Genomic DNA, 27,659 nt, shown 5'->3' on the forward strand with positions numbered 1-27,659 from the left:
TTTCTGTTCAGCTTTGCAACGGGATGAGGCTATAAATGTTAAATTTCCCTCATCAACTGGAGGACAAATAAAAGAAACTGATGAGTCTGTCCCTGAGATGTATGACTTTTAAACAGATCCCAAACTGAAAAACTGCTCCTTCTGTCTGCATTTTATTGATGACAAATTATTAAATATTTTTCAAAGAGCTATTCAATTTAGCAGAGACCTAGCTATACTCATTTAAAGATATATTGCCTACTGTTATAAAGCAAATAGCATTTCTCCCTGAATTGGAGTAATTTTCTCCTGTGTCAAGTCTGTAGATTTCAAAAATGAATCTATATCAGAAAAAAAAAAAAAAAAAAGACAGGAAAAGCACAGGTTTACATAGTACAAAGCCTTTAAAAAATTAACATCTCATCACAAAGTAAAAACTACTTTAAGCCAGATCTTGATGTGCTCATCTACAGGAACAAATGCGTTTCATTTGCATTATTAGGTGATGAAATATCTTGTTCTGCTGTCAGTAATTGCAGTAATTTGTGCAGAAAATGACATAGGTAGTATTTGTTAATGACTGGCAAACTGTGATCGAATGTCAGCATAAATTTGGTTCCTACACCTGTAATAGCTGGTGTATTTTGTGCATGGAAAGTGAACCATGTTTCAGGATTTGAACCCAAATTAATATATAATGTAAAGACAATAGCAGGCTCTGGGTCTTCTCATTGCAATCATTCCAGGTGTCTGTAATTGTCTGGCTGTCTCTTGGCACTGCAGAGGAGCCATGCCCCTGTTACTTTTTTCCCTTGCCCAAACATTTTGTGTCTGAATTTAGGTAGCATCAGGAATTAAATAAAGTCAAGTGAACTTCAAGATCATGAACAGTGAGTGAAAAGAGAAAAAAAAGCTTCCAAGATTTTACTGAATTGCCTATGGAAGAGAGGAGACAGTCAGGGAAAGAGGATTTCTCTTGGTTTTACACCAGTGAGATCTAGATCTGCCGTGCTGATCCCATTTCTGGATACTCGTCTTCAAACTGAAAATCTTAAGAGAGTGGTCGATTATTGGTTATGTGTTATGAAAAATGGCATTTTCAACAGGAGATGCAGTTTAAATAAATGTGGCTATAAGGGCGTATTTATGGTAGTGAGGCTAATTGCCTTAAAAATTGAAAAAAATGGGACAGTAGAGGTAATTTTATTTCCCCCTTTGTTCAATGTGTGTGCATTAACTATACTCTAGATTAGGTATTCTCACAGTGCATGCAAAAGTGGTTAAATCCAACATTCTCATACTTTGTGCTTCTCTTTAAAGGGTGAGTTAAAGATTTCATATTTGATTCTCTAGTCAGGAAAAGAGGTTCATAGTACCAGAGTATCTTTCAGAACAAAAAATTGCAGAAATATTGAATCGGCATTATTTGTACTACACCGTGTTCTTCCACTATAGATCTGGCTTAGCTCTTAAGAGCCATACAAACCTATGATTGTTAACTTCTCTTTCTCTCTCTTAAGCTTAGGAGAGCAGTTTTATTTTTCCCTTTTTTCCCAGCAGAACTTGTGCTGCAAAGGCATATTTTTATTGACTCTTTTCAGGTGTATTACTAGCCTAAACAACCATTTATGTCCTACTCACTTCAGCTACTTGCTCATGTCCCTACATCTTTCCTTCTTCCCGTATCATTCAAATTGAGTTTGCAGGGCAGCAGTGATGACCTTGCAGTGCCCTCCACAGGAGTGATGGATCTGTGATGAGGGACCAGCAAAGGGGGCATGTGAACCCAACACCACCCTCATCTGCCAGCTCCTACTGCTGCCATCTCTGTGAAAGATGATCAATGTGCACCTGGTCTGTGATTCAGGTTAATTTGCTTGGATTTCATGCCAGTTTCAACACAAGGCAGGCAGTGGGAAAGAAGGCAGGGAACACATCTGAGTTGTCTCTTTTGGTGTTAGTGAGTTTTCATGTCAGTATATGACAATTTTAAAAATGCACACTGCAGCCTCCCATCCTGGCTTTTTTTGCTGCTAATTAGGACAACTGGCTGCTTAAAATCATGGAATGGTTTGGGCTGAAAGGGACCGTAAAAATCATTACATTCCATTCTACTTGCCATGGGCAGCATCACTTTCCACCAGACCAGGTTACTGAAAGCCCCATCCAGTCTGCTTTGAACACTTTCCTGGGATGACTTCTTCATCTGTAGTCTTGCATAGTCCAGTTGACTTTGCCCAAGTGAGTGAAAGAGCAGGGGTGAGGATGGGATTAAATAACCCAAAACAAAACCAAAAACCTCTTGCCAAGAAAAATACTGGCAATGTAGAAAAAAAGTAGGAGGAAAAAATGGGCAGCCTTTAGCAGTCCCTTCATAACACATTCAGCCATTCAGGCCACTTATGCTGTGTTCAACATTATTCCCTGCAAGATATAAATGATCCTGTCACCCGGCAGCCAGCCAGATGATGTCTATCCTGCTCAAAAATTCTGGTTTTTAATGCCTCTGGATCTGAGGATTATTTGTCCTTGTGAGTGCACCAAAAGTGTACAAAAAGCTTCCTGCATGAAAAGTAAGCAACCCCTCATTCAGTTCAGTTGTAGGCATATGGGAATGTGAGAAGAGAAAGGCATTTAAAAACTTCAGGTGTAAGCAGTAAATCCTGTTCTTAAGTAGTAGATCTTGAATTTTTCTGTTTCAAAACACTAATCTCACTTTAAAAAAAACCTAATTTGACTGGTCTTAACGTGAAATGTTTAGATTTGGTGTATCATGTGTTTATTTCCAAAAGAACCAAATTGCTTGCTGTAATTCTTGGAGTGTCAGGATACGTCAAAAATGAAATAATTTTCTTTTCCTGCACTTACACTGGTAAAATTGTGGAAGTGTGGTTTAATATGATTTTCATTGAACTAGAATCCTCGTTAATGCTCTGAAAGTCAGATCATTGTGAAACTTCCCTGATCTTTTCAAGTCCAATTTTAAAGTATTATTATAAATTACTGTTATGTAATTAGGCCACTGCTTGTTGTCTGTGCTTTATGAGAATTCTATTACTAATTAATTTGAATAAATATAAAAATAAACACAAATTCTAATGTGGCTCTAAGTGTATTTTCCTAACTTGCTGTTTCCTTTCTTTTCTACTACATCTGAGGAGAATGTATCTTTAAAGATAAATATATCTGTAAGAAAAAATAATAATGGGAAAAGCATTAAACTGCAAAACAATAAGAAAGAAGGAATTGTTTTCATTTGCTTGTTAGAGAACTTTTTTACAAATTCCTACAAATAGCAGTGTAATTTAACAAGGTGTGTTTTCAAGGCTTTATGAAAGATTGTAGAAAGATTAGCTTTACTACTATGATGATGTAAACCAATGCTTTATCTGCTACACCTACAGCATGATTGTTTTTAAACATGCACTCACTGTCTTGCAGGTTTATCAATATTTGCATCATAATCTCAATTTCCCATCATTTCCTTTCTGGCTGGAAATGTAATTTTTTTTTTTTTTTTTAATGAAGGAATGTAATGCTGTCTCCTGAGAATAGATTTCTTTCTTTCATATTTTAACCTAATAAAAATGTTTGATTTTGATGTCCCAAAAATGATAAAGTAGTTGGAAAAGAATTGAAGTTATTTATATTTGCTTCTGAGACTACAGCTGAGTAACTCAGCAAGAAAATCCCTGAAATATCCGCATGATATTTTTTCATATTCTGTACTCTTTTTGTTTCTGACTTCTATGATCTCAGTGACATTGATGAGCTGTCCCCAAAGAGAACATGTAATACTTTGCATTCCCCTGCCCCCAGCAGAAGAGCAAACTCAAAGAATGCTGTGGTGGGCAGGGATTTTCCAGGACATCTTAGCAGGAAACTGTTTTGGAACAGATGTAAGGAACTGCAGTTAGCAGCATAGTAGCCAAATTTTCAAAATCTATATGCTGAAAACCTGCTTAGATATTCTTAATCAAAGGTATGGAAATCAGCCTGCCATCACCAGATAGAGCTACGACCACAGTCTCTCTTCTGAGAGCCAGCTCCTCTTTAGGCCATTTTTCCAAGACTTCAGTCCTTCAGAAAACTCTTTGTGATAGTATGAATGTACATATTCAGTAGTGTCTTGAAGCCATTTTAATCTCGAGATCAATATCTCTGTTTTCATCAAGAATCAAGGACACACCTCTGCACATTCTTGCACTGGACTGTGCAGCAACTTTGTGTTACTATAATGCTTTATATGTCAATGATGTTTTTTCTTTTTCTTAAATCAAGAATAGTTAAAATTAGAATTAACTATACTATTGTAGTTTACTTTGAAAATTAGAATTTGAGAAGTAAAAATTCATGGAGATAAAGGCAAATAAGATGAAAAATTTTACTGTTCAATTTCTATTATAACCTCACCCAAAATCTGTCTCCATGCAGAAAAGTATCAGTGATCATTTGCAAGAAAAGATTTCTCTTTGCCTACTGTATAATCCCAGCTGCCAAGCATCATCCAGCCACAGCATCTCTTGTGAGCACACTGGCCATACTCAGTGGGAGCTGCTCAGTTTGATCCTCAGTACAGGCTGTACTGTAGTCTAGCATCCCTGATGATTCAGGAGTATGGAGAGGTGATGTACTGGGAGCCAGAATGTAGGGATTAATGAAAATAATACCTATAAAAATGGCTGTGGGCAAGAACAAAGGAAATGTGTAAAAACAGTTGGATAAATACCTGAAGGCACAAATATATAATGCCACACAGTATAAGGAGAACAATAATTTTCACTTTGTGTAAGGTGGTTTTGGACAATATTCTTCTTACCTACTGGCACTGTGCATCATTTTTATTCTATCTGACATTCATCTGGGAAATAACCTGAAACACTAGATATTTCTGAAAGAAAATGTCACAACAATAAGGAAGATGCTTGAAGTTTTTAACCCAAGGCCATTCGAAAGAAACACCAGATAACAATGTGCTGTGTTAGATGTGCAGGGACTTGGGCTGACTTCATGGTCTAGGCTATTATACGATTGTTAGTTACAAAAAGAGACCTCTGAAGTGATCTGGGAGCAGGGTCTGAAACAAGAATTAACAATGACAATGAAATTAGACAGCTTTTAAATATGTTATGAATGTTAGTAAAGTTTTATGAATCATACTGTACTTTAGATTGACTTTTTCATCCACAGAACAGAATATAGTCAAATTTTAATGACATAAGTCCTTCTGACATAAGATGTCACATGCATCAGGCATAAGAATTGCTATAAGAACTCACTCAAATAAATTGATATTTGACTCTACTGCTACAACATGGAGGAGATGAGGTAAAGTGACTTCATATACTTGGGATTAATAGTTTATCAAGAGCTGATTCATAGGATGAAAAAGACAGAGCTCTGTAGAGGAAGACCGATCCCTCTTTGTAACACTGTATAATTATTGTGACACAAACTTTAATTTTTATTTTGTGATGTATTTTCTTTTTGTATGCACCAAATAAAAGAGGAATCTCTTACCAATAATGAGCAATAGTAATAAGTCACAGCTATAACAAGCGTATTAAATGTCCGTGGTTGCGAGGTGTTATTGTAAATATGTGTTATATGTGTCCTACAGGAAAGCTGAAACTGGCAACAAGAGGCTTGAGCAAGGGACATGGGGAGACATTCCCTGGTACTCCTTTGTTTATAATTAACATTTTTATAGTTTGTTTACTCATATAAACTGGACATAACAGTGGTACCTGTCAAAACAAGTCAATCATTCTATCAGTCAAAGCATTTTATATTACCCATGTTCCTTTCCTCCCTGCAAGTGGAGTTTGATTAATTAGGACCCTGGATTGGGTGTTGTTGTTCCAAGTTTGACAATTTTAACAAACTACATCTTTCGTAGCTGTGTTGGAGAAATGCTGGCCCTTGGAAAGGCAGGAGCTGCCCCAGCTTGAGTTGCTCATTGCCTTTTCCCTTATTTGCAGGAGCAGCCAGGCTTGCAGTGTCAGGGAAGGGCCTCGGTGGGGTAACTTATTGGGGGTCCTTCCTGGCAGTACTTTCTGTTTTGCTGCATGAAACAGTTTCTTAAAATATGAATTCACACGGTGCTCTGAAGCAAATCCATTTCTTTCATGCCTTTAGAAAATAAATGTGGCAAAAAGCAATGAGAGAATGTATAGGGAGGGGAAATGATATTTGCTCATTAAATCTCTGAATAGGTTAACCATTTGAGATCTTCCTGTCATATATTTCATTCACTCTCTGTTTCATTCACATCCCCCAGGGTGCATGTGCTGAGGTGGTCTGGCTCACTCTGTGTGACACAAAGGACATGGGACATCAAACACTTACCAGACCTCTTGGCCTTCTCTTGTTTGGCAATCATGAACTGACAGATTTTTTGATAAATTATTTATACCCTCTAGGAGTCTACTGTTGTTATGGGTGGTCCTTTATATTGAATACTCCTTTCTTCAGTCTCTAATCCACAAGGTGGCTTCTTTTCTTCTGATTTTTTTTCATTTAGTAAACACACATTTTTATTAATGTGATCTAGTTCCCTGTTTGGCTTACAGGCAAGAGAATGACAGAAGTCGCATGGTGCAGTCTTGCTGCCAACATCCCACTGCTATGGTACAGGGTCTGCTGCTGGCAAGACACCTGTTCAGTGGTCTTACAGAGTCCAGACATTCTGTCCAGGCTTGACAGAAATTACTCATTTTGATATTTATTGCTTGGAATGCCCTGTGCTGTCAATACACATGATTTCTTTAACCTTTGGTCTGTCTTCTAGTGCTTACATACCTACTCCCATTCACATTTCATTTATTAATATGATAATATTTCTGTTAAAGTCCTATGCCGTTGTGGTTTCATTAAGTCCTTGCTCACAGTTCAGTTATGAGGTAAGAAATACTGTGGTATGGCTAGGAATTAGGAATTACCTGGTTTATGTCTTTAAAGCACACTGTCTTGGTTAACTCCCTGAAAAGCAAACACTTCTTAACTGTATTTTAAGGTTATGACTTAAGTGCTGCTTTCCTTGGCTTCCCCTTATTGGGAGCCGTGAAACTCACGTTGTATTTGTGTTTAAAAATCCTCACTCTGCTGATGTAAAATCAGCTTGGTTCTCTGTGTAGGATAATGTAGCAAAATGCAGCATCCATTTTTGGCATTCTGACTGAGTTTCTTTAACTTCAATTCTCATTAGAAAGCTGACATTACATAGCTGCAGTTGATCTTTTAGGCTCCCTCTCTGGTTACTACAAAGTGGTATGCCTGCAGTGCTATTAACCCCCTGTGTCTTAAACAGGGGTTTTATTATTTTCTATTATTATTATTTATTAGTCCAACTTTGCTGAACTAATTATATGGGGAGCCTCCAAGCCTGCTTTTACTAGAAAAGTAATTATAGCATATTGTTTTACTAATATAGTGATATATTTAAAATATGTATCTGGTACGGAAAATAATGCAAAATATATGTAAATAGTTAAATATTTTAACATGTTCTTGCTAAGAGTCCCAGGAAAAGATATGACAAAAAAATCTTTGACTTATTAATAGTAGCATTTTTTTCCTGCAGTTTCCAGTTTTGTTGGAACAACTTTTGTCCCTGTCCCTTTTCTTCTTTCTTATACCAGAAACGTGTTGTTTCGTGGGATTGTTACACATTTTTATTCACAGGATCAGAAATCGGCATTTGTGGAGCCCAAAGGCAGATGGATTTTACAAGCATATATCCAGTGGAAATGGAAGAAAATTAGGTTTGACTCAACTTTCCTAGTTTACATTGAGTCAATCTATATGGGCCTGTCCTCTTCAGTGATTTTGAATGAGTGGTACTTGGATGTGTACCAGTATTAAATCCAGTTTGTTCTTTTTTCCCCTCTTGAAGTAGTCTCTTCTTCACTGAACCATAGAAATGTGGAATGGTTTGGGTTGGAAGGGATCTTAAGGTTTCAACCCTGTTACTCACTAGACCAGGTTGCTCAAGACCCCATTCAACATTTCCAGGGATGGGGCATCCACAGCTTTCAGGGCAACCTGTGGCAGTGCCTCACCACCCTCATCATAAAACATTTCTTCCTCAACGTCATTCTGAATTTATCCTGCATCTAATTCCTGTTGTGAGGAATTAGTGCGTTCTGTCCAAGATCAACTGTTTCTGTGAAGCAGATCACACATCAGCCAGGAAGAAGTGATCAACTCCTGATCTTCTGTGTTCTGATGGAAATGTTTTCCTAACAAAGGATTCAACAAGAAAAAGGTTCTGTAATTAAATATACTCTTTTATTTAGAGAGGGGTTTAATTCAATGGAACAATGAAAAATACCATTTAGAAAACGTACTTTGTTCCATTCTTCCCACTTGTTTGAACGCTTCTCTGCTTTTAAAACAGAGTAAGAATCTGATATGACACTAACTTGATGTAGTGAGTGACCAGGGATGCACACCATGGTTGAGCAAACCTTTCTGAAGTCTTCAAACAGAAACCCTCACTGCTAAATGAACTCAGATTGTGAGCTTTCATAGCACTGATCTTCCCACTCACCTCTTCCCACATCCAGACCCTAGCCTTTTAGAAACCAAAAGTGTGATTCACCTCATCTCTTTCAGATGTCTTGCTGAGATGAGATGAATCATACTCTAAAAGCTCTTAATGAATTTTCATTTATCGTACGGGTAGTATAAATGATAAGCATAGCTGTCTGATGTCATTTGGTCATATGAATCCTACCAAAAGTTTTCATGTGGTGTACTTTCCATGTGCCCTAGTAATTAGCAGAAGTAATTTAAATAAAATTAAATGGGCCATTATTCCATCCCCTGCTCTTTCTAAGAAATCTTTTTAAGAAGGCAAGTATGATTAAGGAATGAAAGTAAGTCATTATTGACTGACATGGAAAATTCTTCTCTTCATCAGTTTTCTTTCCTACCCACTTTCCCTTTGCTCCCCACAGTATTACCCCATTTTGTTCTGCTCTTCTAAACCTTTCTATAATCTCTGCTGGTTTTTGGATGCCCAAAGTCAGACCCTGCTTACAAACACAATGTAGCCCCACACATTGTATCACATCTAAATTTTATGTAGACTGTAGTAGAAAGAGTTACTCCTTTCATTATTGTAAGCTTCACTTTTGTAATGGGAGCAGCCTGTGTTAGTGTTCTTTTGTTTTATGGTTTCACACATCCAGTGTGCTACAACCATGCAAACAGCAAGCCAAGCACCTCACTCTGCACTGCAGGAGTTTCAAGTGATTGTCTTGGCTATTGCTTGTATTGCAGCAGGACCAGGCTGAATTAGGACTCACTTTGTGTAGAGTACAGACCAGTTGTGTGTGCAGCAATCACCTCATCCTTTACACAGAGTATCAGTAGAGGGGAGAGGAGGGGATGGAAGTGTGCCACAGCCTCATCTTCCCAAGGTCATGCCCCAGGTGAGCAGTGGAGCTGAAGAAAGTCCTCTGGCTGAGGTCTGGCCAACTCATTTGCTCCCACCAGCTTTCTGGAATACTCTCAGATCTTTACTGGTAGAAGCCTATACAGATGGGCTTATATTTGTGTTGGGCAATTACAATTGATTATAATTATGTCACCAAGATATAATATTATTCAATCATTGTTCCTTGTCCATAACTAGTGTTTTAAAGAAAATTTCAATTTGTTATGCTTTATTAGAGTATCTTTTCTCTTCTTTGTTAGCAGTGCCAGGAAAAATTCTTCCCTGCTGAAAAAATCATAATCTTTTTATCCTTGTAGTAACAGTAGCACGTAAATAGTAAGAGTGATTGCCAGCTTTAGCTGGAAATTCAATAAAGCTTTATTTTAATTACCCCATACTTCTGAATTAACTTCATGTGTATTGTTAATAGTCAATTAATTAAGTAGTGTTTCAATTTGAGATATAAATTCAAAGGTTTCTTTTTGTATATTACTGGTTTGGCACTATCCATTAAGTCATCCATTAAGTATCTGACCTTTTTGAAGCTAAAATAATGATCAAATTAAAATAATGTGGGGGGGGGGGAAATAAAATATTTCGTTCACTCAAAACCTCCCTTATCTTTGTACTCACACGTCTGCTGAAAATGTTGTGTGTATTAAATATACACTGTCCCTTAATTTTTATTGCCCAAGCAGTCTCCCTTTTGAGTTTGTGATGAAATGCCAGATTTCAGGCAACACACTTTTTACTGCTGCATTTTACTGCTCAGGCTACAGCAATTACCAACATGTTTCTTTTAGGAATGAGTGAACAGCATAGATTTCATAGATGAAACCAGTGATTACTCTCTAAATAGATATAACTGTTTTTCTGTACAGCTGAAAGAGAAATCTCTAGTTGGAGCAATAATCTAAGAAGGATATTGTCAGAAACAGCTTCTCTGTTCAGATGGCAGTTCCCATTAGCTACATAATCTCTGAAAAATTCGCTGTATGAAGTTAACTTTATAGAAATCAAGCACAGTGATTTCTGTCTTTTCTTTGATTGAGAGGTAAAAATGTTACTAAAAATTAAAGCAATTATTTGCTTGTATGTGCAATGTGTCAAAGGATAAGAAATATTCTCTGGAATAGGGGAAAAGGGGGAAACTGTCTTTTTTTTGTTCCACCATCATCTATTTATTTTGTCTTCCTTTTCTTGAATCATACTGGAATGTATTCCTGACATTGTTCCAGAGTTTGGGTCTTTGAGTGTTTATCTAGGAATTTCACAGATCACTGAATAGAAGTTATATATTTACAAAGGGCTATTGCTTTCTTACTTTATGTATCCATATCCACAGATTTGTGTCCTAGAAAAAACCCCACACTTTAAATCAAACATCTACACCTTTTCTCTCTTACTTTCACCAACCCTTCACTGTGGTACTACGTGAACTTGCAAAACCTGTGCTAGACCTTTCCAAGTGTTTTTCAAATTTTGTGGACAATCAGAACGCCTTTTATTTTCTTCTGATAGATGGTGATGTATTTTATAGCAATATTTAACAAAATAAACTCTTAAGTTTTGGTGGTTTAATGCTGGTCAGCTGAAAAAGCTGAGCCATAACTTCTTGATGTAGGCTGGACTGGACCCCAGTGAGGAGGGTGTATAGAATCATCACTGGCTCAATTCTGTTTGTCTCTACCTTTCTGTAATTGCAAATAGCAAGGAATTTCCTTACTTTAGTTCTGTCCCTAACCTTTCAGGGAAAGTGAAAGAGTATGTTACTTGTATTTCTGTAAAAAATACTCAAAGTTTACATTGTATATGCTACTCTTCCACTTCTCTTTAATGTTATATGTTGTATTGCTAATGTTTTGCTTACAATATCTTTTACAGGTCTAGGATTCAGTATTGCAGGAGGGGTGGGAAACCAACACATCCCTGGGGACAACAGCATTTATGTCACCAAGATTATTGATGGGGGAGCTGCACAAAAAGATGGGAGATTGCAGGTTGGAGATAGACTTCTTATGGTAAGTATGACAAATTTTAATCCCATTTATTTGGCTGAAAATTGTTTCATATAAGGACTTTCATTCACCATACATCTTTCTGGAGTTAACCAAAACAACTGCTATAATAATTATATTTCCATTATCTTAATTTTAGCCATTTTTAAAAATTTTTTTCTGAGACTGAAGTTAAAAAAAAATTCCTTTGGAAAATTAGCATTTTATGAAGGCAGTGTATTATATTACTTTGACAAACCTTTTACAGAGAAGAGAATAAATGTATTATGCACATAAGCAACAAGTCGAAATGCACCATGAAACTTAAAAGATTTTAGACAAACTGTTTGTTAAGGTAATACTGATTCTACTGTTTGTTGTAAGCAAATTGAAAGATGTCAAAACACACCAATAACTGAGTCCCATGTAGCAACTGTCAGTGGACTACTGACAGGAATACTTTATGTAAATGTTCCATATAGATGTTAAAGAAACCCCAAACATTTTCCACATTTTCCCTTGAGGAAGTGTATTCTTCTGATGAAAATCAATTCAGGAAAATCTTCCTGCTGTGTGCTGTGCTGGTTCATTGTTATTTCTCAATAGTGCTTTCCCACTCACAGAGTTTGTTTAATTCAACATTGAGGGGGAAATCCTGACCCTGGTGAATCAGCACAAGTTAATCTGTGTCAAGTTGTATTCGTGTCAATGCATTTGCATAGATTTTAGCAGGTAGAGAAATATTTTTTTAGTAAATGGAATGAAAAAAACTTGTACTGCATTAGTCTTGTTTTGTGATGTGGTATTTGAGTAGTAAAAAATTGCCTCGACCTTTTTTGCTGCCAGTGAAGCTGTGCCTAATTGAGGTTTTCTTTATTTGGCTGGGGACACTATGTTCCAGTCATATATGAAGATGACCATTAATTTTATACAGAGTACTATACAGAACTGGAAAGGCACTTGATTTCTGGGTTTGTGACTCTTTGTCTTTTTTAATTAACCCAGATGGATAGATAAAACAGCTTAAGCAAAAGCAGAGAAAAATGAAACTTGAACTCAAAATTTCTTTGGCATTTTTTCTTTGCACAATTGCAGCAAAGTGAAATTAAAGTCACTGTTGGATAATGAAGTTTTGGCTTATTTTGGTGCAGAAATGTATATTTTTATTTGCCAAATTTACATTTTATTTGTTTTGCAACTTGTTGCAAATGTGCTTCTGTTCAGCTGTTGTTTGTTGCTTTTTACCCTGGTGAGAATTTCTTGCAGCTTTCACTTGACTATTAATTTCTTCCAATTCATGAAGTATTAAAAAAAAAAAAATATATATATATACATATATATATATATATATATATATGGAAATCAAATAGATGCAAACACCCCACATTCAGCCTCTCCAGTGTAATTTAATCTGAATTAATTTAAATAGAAATATTTTATATACCACTGTGCATAAACTAATTCTTTTCAGATTTTTATGGGAGTAGTCTATTAAGTATCTCAGTCTTCAACCTGTGATTCAGCAGTGAGATATGGATGTTTCTTCACTGTGACAAGTTTATACTTCTGGAAATGAGCAGAGATCATTTGCATTATGTTTGATGTCTTTGTTCTTTCCTTTCAATCTGGACTGTTTCTTTGCTAAGTGTTGTCTCCTTTTATCACTGTATGTTAAATGGGCAAAATAAAACCATTCCAAGTATTGCTCTCCTCTAGTTATGCACTTCCAGACCAGGCTTTTTATTGTTACATAAGAAATACTAGTCAGGTTACTCTTTGTGTACTGTTTTCGCTATGTATTTGGAGATATGTTTGCAAGTTCAAAATCTGTTTCTAAAATTCATGCAGATTGCAGCCATGTTTCTTGCTTCTCTCCAACATGACTCTCTGATTTGTTTATAACTTCTCTACCTTCAGTATTTTTCTGTCCTAATTTGTGAATTATCTGTCAGTTCATGGCATTAACTTCATGCTCCTATATGAATAGTAAGTGAAAAAATTAATCACTTTCTTTCAGCAGTGTTTCACCACAATATTACCCTTGTCATCTATACAGTCCTACTTCTTCACTGATTTCTTACTGATTATACATTTGAACAGTTCCTCTTTTTTGTTTTTTCCTTCTCAGTAGTGAATCCTTCCTTGATCTTTGTTTTTTTCCATCATCCTCTATATAATTTAAAAGAATTTGTAATCCTTCTGGAATTCTCAGTAGCTGCTGGGGAGCTTTTAAAATTTTTGCATCTATGTTCTGATAATTTTGTGTGAAATGCTTGCAGATCCCAAAGAAAGTGCAAATCAAATTAATATAAATTTAAGATGTAATGAAAGTGTAGATGCAAAATAAAAACTAATATTGAAATGTAAGACAAGAAGGGACCGCCTGAGCATTTTGCAGCTTGAGGACCCTGCTGTTATTAAATGCAGATTGCACATAATGTGTTAAGCATTTTAGAAGATGTATTATGTGAATAATACCTTGTGGTTATTGTGAAATCTGTACAAGAGCATATTATGCAGTTATGTTTCTGTGGCACTAAGCACTTAAAACTTACTAACATGAGCACTTGCACAGGAAAATGCTCCATTGTACAATAATCTCGAGATACACATTTGGAACATTACTGGTGAAAGCTTGAGTGTTTAAACCAAAAACTGAATGGTTTTTTTAGGTATATATGAAAGGAAAAGACCGGAGATCTTCTCTGAAGACTTAAAGCTAGGAGAAAAATACTTCCTCACTGTATTCTGGTGGTAATGCCTGTGGTAATGTCTCCTTCTGCTGGTAGTAATGCCAGCAGCAAGCAGTGGGTGAGAGTCCCTTTGCAGTGGAAAGGAACAAAAGCAAACCACAATAAAGAGCATTACAGACCACCATGATCATTCAGGATCAGCTGTAGGGCCAGAAAACGTTGCTCAGAGTTTTATCCATTGCATCTCAAAAATCTCCAAGCATGGAGGTTGCAGAGCCTTTCTAGGAAACCCATTCCATAGCTCAGCTGTCCTCTTGAGGAAAATACTTCTCCTGATAACCTGACCCTCTCTTGTTTCAACATGTGCCTGCTCTTACTCATGCTGTTGCCACAAGTGACTCTGAAAAAGCATCGCCTTTGCCTTGATGATCTTCCTATAAGCACTAGGGCTCTGTTATTATTTTTCCTCGGATGAACCCCTTTCTCCAGGCTGAAAATGCCAAGATTCCCCATTTTCTCCTCAGCAGGTCAGTGCTCCATCCCCAACCATCCCAGCAACACACCTCTCAACTTGCCTCCTTTTGTTATTTTTCTTGTAGTACAGGAACCACAATTGAACACAGTTTCTAGGTACAGGTTAAAGAGTGTGAACTATTGGGGAATAATCCTTTGCTCATTCCCCAGCCTCTACTCCTGCTCATCCAGCCCAGGATTCTGTTGACCTCTTTGCTACCAGGACACACAGCTGGCTCATGCCCAGCTTGCCATCCATCAGGACCCCCAAGCAGTTTTCCATAGAGATGCTGCCAGGCTGTCAGTGCCCAGCCTGTGCTATTGATGGGAGTTAGCCTGTGACAGGGGCAGCATTTACTGTTTCTTCCTACTGAACATCATAAAGTCTTCTTCAGGCCCTTCTTCCAGTCTATGGCAGCCCTGCCTTCAAGTATCTCACAGTGAAATGAAGTGTCACCTACAAACATGATGCACATCTCACCTCTTCAAGGTCGCTGCTGATGATGATCAGGAAAAGCTGAAAATTGTTTTAGTTATTACAGCTCAGATAATAATTACTTTTTTAAAATCTCATGCCTTCATCATACTTTACACGAGTTTTTATCTACAGAATGAATACATGGGAAGTCAGCATAAAATTGGTACTAGTTTTTTACTAGTACATAACACTAATAGCTAGAAGCATGAAATTTTTCAGGGAAAATAGTAAAATCATTAGTATTTAAAGGAAAAATTAAATTAATATCTGTCTTTTATAACTATTAGGTTTTCTAAAATATGTCTCGTATGCCAAAATACCCTTGCATGTTTGAGCCATATCCTGTTGCTTCGTGGCCCATGTAGTCACAGAGATCAGTGATTGTACATAATAAGAGATTTGAGTCTGTTTTCTTGGTGAAAACAGGAGAAAGAAACAGGAGTTACTTTCCTATTCAGAAATCTATGCTTGCTTTCTGAAAAAAAGTATTATATTCTGGTAATTTCATAGGACTGCAGTGGGGTTGTGATTGTGCGATTGTTGATGTGTTCCTGATTAGGGTCCCCTGACAGTATCTGTTTCTTTCAGATTGTGTGTGAATGCAGGATCACATTTGTATTAAAGTGCCTAAAATCAGAGCATGTCATTCAAGCTACATCTCGACTAGCATTTGGTTCTGATCAGAGGTGTTCTTTTAAAGTGATTTTGGCTGTCTTTGTGGGATCCTCTTTTTAGAAGACAGCCCAGCGCTTGTGCAACTAACTCACAAGTCCATGGGATTGTAACTGCTTAATTAGTGCAAACAGATTTATATCCTTTGTACAAATGATTAGTGTTCAGCACTGGAAAGACTTTCACTTTTTGCAGCCTTTTAAATGAGTGAGTTTTGAAAAAGGCCATCAGCATGCTAGATTTACAGCTGGCAGGCTGCAGGTGTTTGCTGGCAAATGTTCACCCAGGAAAATCCACTGAATGAAAAGTCAACTATTACAGAAAAGCAAACATTACCACTGGTAAGGTAAAGATCACCCCTTTGTCTCATTCAATGAGTGAATCAAATCTTTCTTAGCCTAAATCAATAGAGGAAATGAATGAATCCCCTTTAAAAAAGGAAAATTAAATAAGACAGACTTATTCCTCTTGAGCTCTTATTCTCATATCAGCTTATATTGTTCTGAATGGAATTATTCTTTAGAGCACTTGTACAGCCATTTTGGGGATTCTAAGATTTTCTAGATGTTTTTTGAGGCTTTTGATTTTTAATATGAATCTAGGAAAGCTTCCAAATAAAATATTCTTGGTTAGGTTTATACTTCATTGCCCTGATTATGCTATTTAGGAAAAAAAAACCCAGTCTTTTTATATCTCTTTGCCATCATTTCTTATTGATTTCCCCCATCACTCAAATAGCTTCTTTGATTGGACTTGCATCTTTAATTTCTTTCTCTATTGCTATTTTATTTCTTTCCCTTATTTGTTTCTCATGTTGCCAGTATGTTTTATATCACATGCTTTCTATTTAAAGAAAAAGCTTTCCTATTTTTTTTCTTTAGATGCTGTTTGCATTTTTAAATTTTCACTGCATGAAACTTTTCCCATTAGAGAAACCCCACTTATTCCATGCCTTTTTTCATTCTGATTTCTATCCTTTGGCTGCTGTCACAGCCTTTTTTGTCTCAAATATACAACTTTGTGACTAAACTGACCACTCAGATAAATATCTTTTTTAGCATTTGCCTTAAGGGTTTTTCCCCCTTAATTAATTCCTACTTAAATTGGCTTCTTAGATCCAGAAAGCTGGCATGCAGTACCCATTCTACCCACTCAGAATTAAGTCAGCCCTTCTGAATTAAAATTCAGCCTCTCAGAGAATTGCATGCTATATACACTTTGATTTTTTACTTTGTGTGCCTCTCCCACTCTTTATCTTCTTTACCTCTAACTCAACCCCGGTTTTGCAAGCTATATGCAAAAATATATAAGGTTATCTCTACAGGAGGAAGTAAAGCTTTGCTATTATGCATTTATTGGGCCAAACCACCAAAAACTCAGGTCTAGTACTTAAAATTCTGTTAAGATAGACTTTTATGGAAGACATAGCTCCAGAAATAGTCTCTCTTGGCATAAATCGCAACATAAAAGTCAACTGCAATATCATATTTCCAATTATTATCATCAATGTACAATGCTTCAAGGAATTTATATCCAGAAATTCCCTTACAAAAAAAAATACATACTGCAGTCATCTTGCAATAATATCTGGGAGACTGAACAATTTAATTCTTCTAAATATTCAAGTTTTTTGTATATCAGAATACATACAGATAACTTTATTTGTGATCATTGTTTTATGATAAAAAAGTAGAAAATATATTAATACATGCACACAGGATTATTAATAGGAATTGGAGATCCAAAGCAAGGACTGCCTTCTGAAAGAAACCTGGAAGTGCAAGTCTGAGCTGATGCTGGCGAATGGCAAGGAAGGTGATCTTATCTCCTTCTCAAAGACATCCTACTTGAAAGAGACCATCTGGCACCACTGAAGATCTTCATTTTTGTGAATGAATCAACAAGTTTGTTTGTTTGTTTGTTTTCTCTTGATGTACATTGAGACTTTATTTCTCTGTTTACTGAGAACTGAGCAGTCCAGGACAAAATTATTTTACATAAACTTTGCCATGAACTCTAGGATCTTTAAGTGTATAAACATAATGCTGAACTGCACAGACCCTAAATCTTAGTTTAGAATTGATTGGACTCCTAAAGTCTTCACTTCCAGGTTTCAGTAATTTGTACAGTGTTGGTAAAACACATGCCCCATAATGTTATTGTCAGAGAGAAGACACAGGACCTGCCATAATATGTTTTTTATGTATCATACTTTACTTTCTAAAATGGCCTTTTGTCTTCTTTACTGCAGAACTGTAACATCCAGCTATCTTGTGTGATGGATTTTTATCAGCTAAATACACCAAAAAAAACCAACAAAAACCAACACCTTTGAAAAAAAGTTAGATCAAGTAAATTTGTGTCATAATGGTTTTTTTATTCACTTTAAAAAGACGAGAAAGTTAAAATCCAGAATGTTCTAAGATATTTCATTTTGTGTCTTTTTTTTTGACTGAGAACATTTTTTACAGCAACTGTATAATGGGTGAGGTTATGTGAGATTTTATCTACTTCAAAAAAAACATAGGATGAAACACAAGAAGGTAGATACAATATACAGACAGCGTGGGAAAGGAGAAGAGGTAAAGGATAACCTTGTGGTCATCTTTCTAAGATGTGTGAATCTGAAATGTCTGGCAGTTTTGAAATGCCTAAACAAGAAAGGCATTATTTTAATCACTTCTTCATGCCAGCCTATTTAAGACATTTATTTATTAAAGATATATGTAAATTATTGCTCTTCATAACAAAGAAAGATGTAGAAATTTGCAGAAGTCAGGTATAAGATTTTTATTTAAATAGAAGACCTGTCAAAATACAGCATACCCTGTCAGCAGCTCCCTTCTGAGTGCGAGGCTCTATCACTGCTCTTCCTGTCAAATTACCATAATATACCTGCAATTGTCTCTTTTAATAACCCTTAAAACTAAGTCTGAGAATTATACAATGAAAAAAGTTTAGACAGAATCCTTGCATTCAGCAATACTGTCCAACAGCAATCATTTTTTCTTGGTGCTGATGAAATCGTCTGGATGTGAAGAGTCCTCCAGTGATTTGTAATAGCTGGATTTCTTTCCAATTGGCAAACCCTTTGACTGTTGCTTATTGTCATGTTCAAGTTTCTGATAATTTATTGATACTAAATTCCCAAGAAAGAATATATTTTTTTCTGCGATTTACTGTTGTGTTATGCTATAGTGAGGAGGGAATTCTGCTTCCATCTTGCATAATCTTTAAAAGGAATCCTTGCAGAAACTGTGGAAGTTGGAGGATGGCAATTTAAATGACAGTAAAATGTTCCATATACAACATTCACTGTGAAATGTAGGTCAGTGGAACAGGCTCCCCAGGGAAGTGGTCACAGCACCAAGTCTGCCAGAATTCGAGGAGCAGCTGGACAATTCTTGTAGTAACATGGTTCAGTTTCAGGCAGTACTGGGTTCCTTCCAACTCAAGGTGTTCTGTGAATCTGTTTTTTCTCTTGTCTTATGCCACATGTCTGAAACCTTGATGCACACCCTTTTCTTTTTTCCTCTATCCTATAATTTCTCCATTCAGGAGGTTTATACATTTTGTGGCAGGGAACATTCAGGTTCTGTTTATAGGAGGACAACCTATTGTTGACATTCTGTGAGTACAGTGGATTTGTATGTCAATAAATGTTATATGCCTCTGCAATAAACCACTTCTGATACTTTTCTTTGGATTTTCTTTCTGTGGGAGTAAAGCTTAAATAGGCAAAGCTTACTGCCACCATTTCCTTCCCTATTTTATCTGTAGTCTTCCACTCTTATCCATCCTTAAGTGTTTTTCTTTTCTAAGAAAAGCATTGAACTAGCATTACATTATCTTTGTTTTTCAAAGTCTTTTTCCCGTGCTTCCAGGAAAGTGACAGACTTTCACAATGAAAAAATACATCCCAAACTGCCCTTTTTCTACTCCTGCACCTCACAGGTATTCCATATGCTATTTTTTACCTCTCCTTATTTCAGTGGTCAATGTCTTACCAATGATGGAAAGATTTGGATGTATTGGGTATTTCTGAGGTCCCAGCTATGGTGGGTAAGAAATGAATTAGGAAGTTTATTTTGTTAGGTCACATAATGTTGACAGTTTCTGTAACTGATGTGTGCTATTAATTTATTATTAAATATGATTTTATATTAGCAATTATAGCGCTACCAGAACATCACAAAGGACTTTTCTATTGTGAAAAACGAGTGCCTTCACCCATTTTGATTCTGTGTATCAGTGTTGCTACATCAGTCTTTGAATATGCATGTGCTAAGAAAAGTGTGTTTCCTACCCTGCAGTAGTGTTGCTTCTATGATTGTTAGTGTTCTTCATTTACAGCAATGTTCAAAACATTTTGAGAACTGCGAGGATGTGTCATTTTTGTGTCTATTTCTGCATTTCAACTCACCTTTCTGATTTTTCCTCTAAGGTAAATAACTACAGTTTAGAAGAAGTTACCCATGAAGAGGCAGTAGCAATACTGAAGAACACATCAGATGTAGTGTATCTGAAAGTTGGAAAGCCCACCACCATTTACATGACAGATCCATATGGCCCACCAGATATTACTCACTGTAAGTTACTTCTGCAACTTATTTTACAACAGATATTTCAGTTTGTCAGATGATTGTATTTTTTCATAGCTTGTTCAAAGTACCCCATTAAAGTTTATGAAACAGCTTGGAAGGCTACAAAAATGAAATGTTTATTGCCACCTAGGTATGCTACACTCAAGAAATATTGCAAATAATTTAACTCTGCTAAAGTATTTTTCCAGAAAAAGTAGCAATGTAGAAAATACATGGCTGTGCTGGTTCCAATTAGCCATTGTCCAGGTGATCAGACTGAACTGTAACTCTTGTGAAGATTACAGCAATAAGTATATGCAAATGCATTTTGAAATATGATTAGATTTGTAGCCTGGAGTCCTCTGTCCACTGAAAAATTGGAACAAGCAGCAAACCATCTTGTACAAACTTAGTAGAAGCCTGAGGCAAATATATCTCATATTTGAATAAAGTATTTTACTGGAATGTAAAAATCACTGCTCCACTTACAAAAATTTACCTATTTTTTGCCAATTCATGAAGATGCAGAATGGTTTGGGTTGAAAGAGACCTTAAAGACCATCTAGTTAAAGTCCCCCTGCCATTGGCAGGGACACCTTCCACTAGACCAGGTTGCTCAGAGCCCCATCCAGCCTGGCCTTCAGCACTGCCAGGGATGGCATATGCATGGCTTCTCTGTTCCAGTGCCTCATTACTCTGATAGTGAAGAATTCATAAATCATTGGTCCACTTTGCTTTATTCTCGGTCTATCCATTAACTTTATAACTGCCTGGGTTTTTTTGTAGAGGACCAAGCCCTTATTTGTCCTTGCATTGAAGGCACACTCTGTTGTAGGAATTTTTTTTTTTTTAAATGTGGTAAAAGTCAGTGAAGTATCCCATAGGAAGGGAAGATGACCTCATTTTAAAACAAACTGATTTCAATAAGGCTGTCGTATCCCTGCACTCAAAAGCAGCTAGGCTCATGTCCAGCACTCAGGTAGAAAGATGTGCATCCCCAGGACTCCCTGAGGTGACCATGTACAAAGGTTGGTGGCTGGCTGTGGAGTCTTTATCATATAGATATAGATTTTCTGTTGACAACCTCCTTGCTGGAGTGCTTTTTGTACTCTTAAGGAGACGACAGCAATAAGGATCTTCTGTCTCTGCCATCTGTCCCTACTCTGCATGTCTTTAGGATTTATTTACATCTCTGCTGTCTCCTTATCTGAGTGTCCTAGGCTCCAACCTAGTCTTTATCTCTCATCACCGTCTCTTAATGGCTTGAATATTTGTTTTAGTTTGGGTGTAGGCTTTCCTGGCAAGTTGCATGTAATTGTACTGAGTATTGATGATTTATTGATGAATACAGCTTTATCAATACATGCCATTCTTATGCCCCTTCTGCCAGTCCTCCTGGTGTCCATACCCAGGCATTTCCATTCCCTTGTCATTCACAGCAGTCTTAACATTTCAACTGCAGTCTCTATACCACTGGTACCCATTAGTCTAAACAACTCATTACTGAAAATTCCCTTTCTTCATTAGTTGTTCATTAAAAACTGTCTGCCTGGGGTTCAACTACCAACAGGGACCAACTGCAACATCTAACAACTGGATGGAAATATAATTTTTGACAAGAGCTTCAGTAATTGATCTATACCCATCTTGACTTCCTGCTAGTAATTCTGAGGGCACTTAAGGCACATTCAGGGTTGGAAAATTTACCGAGGCCAGTGAATACTAAGGATTTAAATTTTTCTGCACTTCTGCAGTGTTGCTATTGTGGACTGACAAAGAAGGAAAAGCTAAATATCCCAAATTCCCCCTTATTCAATCTGCTCCATGGAAACAGAAGGGAAGGTTTTGTAACATGCATGTCAGTGGTATGCTCAGCCGTGCTGAGGATGCCTATTTAGTTAGCAAATGTTATGACAGATGGCAACCATGTTGTTCAGTAGCAACCTGGTCTGGGTCTTAGAAAAGCCCAGGAAGTAAAAGTGCTAAATGTCCCTATCCAATCTCTAGCTTTGTAATACTTTCAAAATAATAATTTTGCAGTTCTAAAACAGTGTGTTTTAATATGTCAGATTATAGATCAGCAGCATATGAGAAGACAAAAACAATTCCAGTGGGAGAGTAAAGGTTGAAAAGATTTGCAGTAACCCTTCCCAAGCTGTTGGTGCATACAGATTCATTTATCCTCAGGGAACCTTTCATTATACCTACATGTTCAGAGTATTTCAGGATGCATAATGGCCTTTCCCTGTAGAGAGATTTTGCTTTGAAGCATTCTTTATCTCAGCATCTGAAAAAAAAAGACTGAAACTAATACTAGAAAGTTTAGCTGTCATCTTCTCATGAGAAAATTAATCACAGCTCACTGCAGAAGCATGTAACATTGCTTTTTGTATTTATCATTTCTTTTTCTAATTAAATTAACTAGAGATAGAATACAACTATTGGTGCATCTCTCCAGTCATAAATGTCCCAGATAATTTCAGAATAGCAGAAAGCACACAAACAACAAAACCTGCAAACCCAATGTATAAACAGACAAGACAGTACTGTAACTTTCATCATTAATCATTAATATGTAAGAGATTTGCATCTATTTTCTATTTTAAGTATACAGATTTACCATGGTCTAAATACCATCTATGTTGATAGTGTAATTTCAGTTATACTGGGGATTTGGGCACCTTAAGTAAATCACAGCTTAGAATTTATACATAATTCTTCCCACATATAAAATTCCTACTCTTATGCTACATTGAGTTCTTACTATATTACTCCCATTACTGCACACTGGAGCAAAAAAAGAGTGCTTTTAATCTCATTCTTTCCTAATTGCAGTAATTTCACGACCATAAGGCGCACCGGACTATAAGGCGCACCCGCCGGGAGTCGGCAAATTTTGCAACTTTGTAGATCATATAAGACGCACCAGACTATAAGACGCACATTTTTTTTTTTGCAGTGAGGCTCCACCCCCAGCTCCCCCCGCGCGTTTGCTGGCTGAGGCTCCACCTCAACCCGGCAGCCATGGGCCCTCAGGCCCGCCTGTACCCGGTGGGGCCAGGCTATGCCCGCCGCCGCTGTGTGCAGCGTCCCCGGGGCCGGGGCATACCAACCACCGCTCCATGCAGCGTCACCAGGGCCGGGCTATGCCCACTGCTGCTCCATGGAGCGTCCCCGGGACTGAGCTATGTCCGCTGCTGATCCATGCAACGTCCCCGGGGCCCCGCTGCTCCAGGAGTTCCCTGGCACTCCGGGTGACCTGATGCTGGCGGACCCACCCCGCAGGGCCACCTCCCCAATGCCGGCAGCTTTGCCCCCCCGCCCGGGCTGTGCCACTGCCCTTTCCCTCCCCCACGCAGCCACTGCCCCGATGCCGCTGGGCTCGCCCCGGCCCAGCACTGGCCTGATGCCGCCACCCCGCGGGCTCTGCTCGGCTGTGGACTGTTGCGGGCTTGCACTTCCAGGGTGGCAAATGTCGCAACTTTCTACATCATATAAGGTGCACCGGACTATAAGGCGCACTTCCAGGTTCGGGGGAAGATTTTAGTCAAAAAGGTGCGCCTTATAGTCATGAAATTGCTGTACATTTCCTTCTGTAAGTTAGTCCTAAGTGAAAAAAATGTTTCCTGCCTCCCAGACAGGAGACCTGTTCACGCTCCCTCTTCACGACGTTAAGGTCCTCAGAAGAGTGAATCCCTGCAAATAAGCCAGCATTACTACTACTATTATTATTATTACTAGTAGTATTATTATTATTTTCAGGAAAACTCCAGCTGTTAATTCTTTCTTGTTATATTTTAAGCTCTCTCAAGCTCAGATTGTTTGTTTTGATCTTATTTACAACATTGTACATGTTCTTGGTACTTAAAGCAAAAAAATTACGTTCTTCTGAAATCTAATGAAACATGAAAGTTGCTGACTAGAAATGTTCATTTTTCCCATCAGCTTATTCCCCACCAATTGAAAATCATATACTCTCTTCTGGAAACAATGGCACTTTAGAGTACAAGGCATCCCTGGCCCCTATCTCACCAGGAAGATACTCACCCATTCCAAAGCACATGCTTGTGGAGGACGACTACACCAGGTCAGATGCTTCTCTTTATTTGTTGCCTTTGATGCAATTGTAAAGGACAAAAGTTAAGCATTCAGTGGATCTCAAATAGAATACAGCATACTGTACATTTCTATTCAGTTGGGGTTTTTTTATTAATCCCCAAAGAATTGTGACTACTATATGGAAGTGCAGCAGCAGAATTGTATTTGTGTAGTTATGTAATTTCAAGGTAGAAGAGACACATAGGAAAATACTGGGAGGGTTCTTTCATGCCTTGTTTTAGATGAACACTGAATGTCAGTGATGATACAGTGTGTATTTATCTTTTTGTTTGAAGAACACTACCATTCACCTGGAAGGCAAAATTTGTTCAGTTTGGAAAATGAGCCCTTATTATAATGTCTAATGCCACGGAAAATTAGAATTTTTTTTTTTTTTTTTTGCTAGGAAGGGGCTGTTCTGATCCTCTAACCTGACTTGCTGTGTCTTACAAGTCAAAGAATCTCATCCACTTATGTATTCATCAGCTTCATAACCCACTAATTTGCATTTCATTTTTCTTGTTGCATGTGATCACTATCTCAAGCAGCTTAACTTGTTGGCTCAGACAGATTCAGAGTAACTAATCATGATACAGTGTTTATACAGGACATAAATGTGTGGAAACCACGCCTTTCTTCCCTGTCAGTTTAAAGAGTTCTGTTTTGATTGAGAATGCAAAGCTGAAATTGATTTCCTTCAATTTATGAGACATTCAATTAGGATGGATTTTCTCCAAATGGTTCCAAGAAGTTACATTTCAAATTAATAGTTAGAACATTGCTTTCATTAAATCTGAACCAATGTTTTTGCCTGATCTAATAATGTTCTCTTAATTTCTCAAATACCCATGTGTAGGGAGAATACCAATACTAAAATATCTGGGTTGCAGTGATGAAGCCTTTGTCAATAAGCTTGTAGGGCTGAATTGTCTTCTTCTATAATGAGATGTCAGCACCACTGTTGCTGAGAAAGAGTTAGAAAAGTTTGAAAACAGCAAATTGCAACCTTAAAAGAAAATAATAGCTAAGGACATCACAAAGTCACATAAAGTGAAGGGATTAAGTCTAAAAAGGGAGTTAAGCTCTCCTGGCAATGAAATGACCATTTAAACAGTTAGAAGGTTTGTAAGGTGACAAAGAAGCATTGTTAGTCCTGTTTCTTTGTGTTCATGTAGCTGATTTTAACTTTCTAGTTACTTCTGAAAAAAAAAAAAAAAGAAAAAATTGTCATAGAAGGGAAGGCAGTGACACAGCCCAATAGTTTAGCAGATATCCAGTAGAAAGCCTACGAAGAACCATGCAGGATATGTATTGAAATTAATTAGGATGTCCTTTTGACCTTTTTTTTAGGAAGAAAGATGCATTGCTATGCTGATATTTTTAGAATGTTTTTTAACAGTTGTGCTGGTTTAGCTCCTGAGAGAAAAATGAAATACTGGCATTGTGTTTCTTGTCTGAAGTGTTCACACCAATGTCCATTTTGTATGATTTGGAGTGAAAAAAATGAATGCCCAGAGAAACTCTGTATATTCTGTGAAATATTCCACTCCTGTGTTCTTTTTCCTGTCTGGCTTTCCAAATTAATGTGTTGCCTAATGAAAGTCTGATTTAGAGTCTTCTTGTGGCATTGGCACTATCAACAGATGCTGCTAACTCTACGAGCTTGACCTTCTGTGACAGGCATGTGGCACTGGCAGAAATAAGGGTGTCAAGTGACAGGAGCAGGCTCTGAATGCCACAGCACAAATCAGATGGAAATCTCATGTTTCTGAACAAGTGTTACCTCTGACCTATTGAAAAGGAGGAGGTATTATGACCTTTATTTTACTAGTGATAATAGTCAATATTCTACATCAGGAAACAAAAGCTCAAAGAGAAAATGAACATAGTCGACAAATGTCTCTTCTTGAATATCTTGCCTCACTGGACATGCACATACGTCTGAGAGTCACCCAAGCAAGAGCCAAAGAACAGTCTTCTTCTCTGACTACAATGACTAAGAAGCTCTTGCCTTAAAAACCAAACTCTTTAACCCTTAAATGCTGCTGAGATTTAATTTTTTTAATGTCCATGTGTCTAATTACTACCTATTGATTCAAGTGGGACTACTGAAATGCAGCAGTTAATTCTCACAGTCATTTTCACACCTACAAACTCAGAAAAGTGAATGCACTCTTTCTGTTCAATACCATAGGATTTGCTGATGAATCTGCCGTTAAAGTAAGAAGGTATTTGGGAAGTCTTTGTTTCTGACCAATTCATTAAATCTTTTGGGAATTCAATTATCATATTGATAACATTAGTGAAACCTGTAGATGCCTTGATTGCAGCATTTACAATTAGGTTTTTCACATAATGTTTTATAATTAAGACGTTTGCCAACTACTGCAGTGCTATCCATTAAAACTACCTGGTTCTTGCTGTAATGGGTTTACAGGGCTAATTTACATTGTGCTCACATAAGGAAATTTATTACCCATGCAAAACGTCTGGAAGATTTTCATTTGTACCAGCTAAAAATATTTGGAACAATAATTTCTCCACTAAAAAACGCTTTTGCAATTTTGGAATTCTCTGTACAAGTGATTGAGTGAGGCAATAACAAGCTTTCCTTTAACTTACTTGTGATGATGAATCTATCAGTAAAGCTTAAGTGGTTGAGCATTCAACTCAATTTTCCCACTTCCTCCTGCTGGTTTTGTATTTTTTTGTTTGTTCATTCCAGTTCTAAGGGTTTTTTTTAACCTAAATACATCTATTTTGCCTAACAAAAATAAGTGTTTCAATTAATAAAATAAAAAATTGTATTTTTTGGTGTGTGATATTGAATCTGTGCCAGTCTATATAAAAAAATAGCCTCATCTGAGCACAAGTTATAAAAAAGTAACAAATGATCTTCAACATAAATTTTAATAAAGCTGAATGTTGTGTGTTAATTACTGAATTTTTAAGCTGTGTGTAAGCTGTTGGTACAAAATACTATCAGTGATGGACATATTTTACTTCTTGATTTTTCTGTATTTATTTTAAATTAATTTAGAATGGAAACTTTGGCTTCCTGTATTTTTTAGAGCAATTATCACCTCTTGAATTAAAATAACACAAGTTCAGGTTAGTAGAATGTGGGATCAAAAGCAGATAAAAACTATATGTTATATAATTCTATCAGTACACATGGCAAGTAAGACGCTGCTTGTTTTATGT

General features: G+C 37.0%; 1 protein-coding gene across 23 annotated transcripts in view; it reads left to right on the forward strand.

Annotated features, from left to right (window-relative positions):
- DLG2 (discs large MAGUK scaffold protein 2) overlaps window positions 1-27,659 on the forward strand; it is a 1,022,753-nt gene that overhangs the window by 722,039 nt on the left and 273,055 nt on the right. For all 23 annotated transcript variants that reach the window (XM_033052881.2, XM_033052884.2, XM_033052883.2 and 20 more), the window contains 3 exons: window positions 11,306-11,442; window positions 20,219-20,363; window positions 24,303-24,444. In XM_033052881.2, the coding sequence (XP_032908772.1) occupies window positions 11,306-11,442; window positions 20,219-20,363; window positions 24,303-24,444 (424 nt within the window). The remainder of the gene's footprint in view (window positions 1-11,305; window positions 11,443-20,218; window positions 20,364-24,302; window positions 24,445-27,659) is intronic.

Source organism: Catharus ustulatus, chromosome 2, assembly GCF_009819885.2.
Source record: "Catharus ustulatus isolate bCatUst1 chromosome 2, bCatUst1.pri.v2, whole genome shotgun sequence".
NCBI classification, from domain to species: Eukaryota; Metazoa; Chordata; class Aves; order Passeriformes; family Turdidae; genus Catharus; species Catharus ustulatus.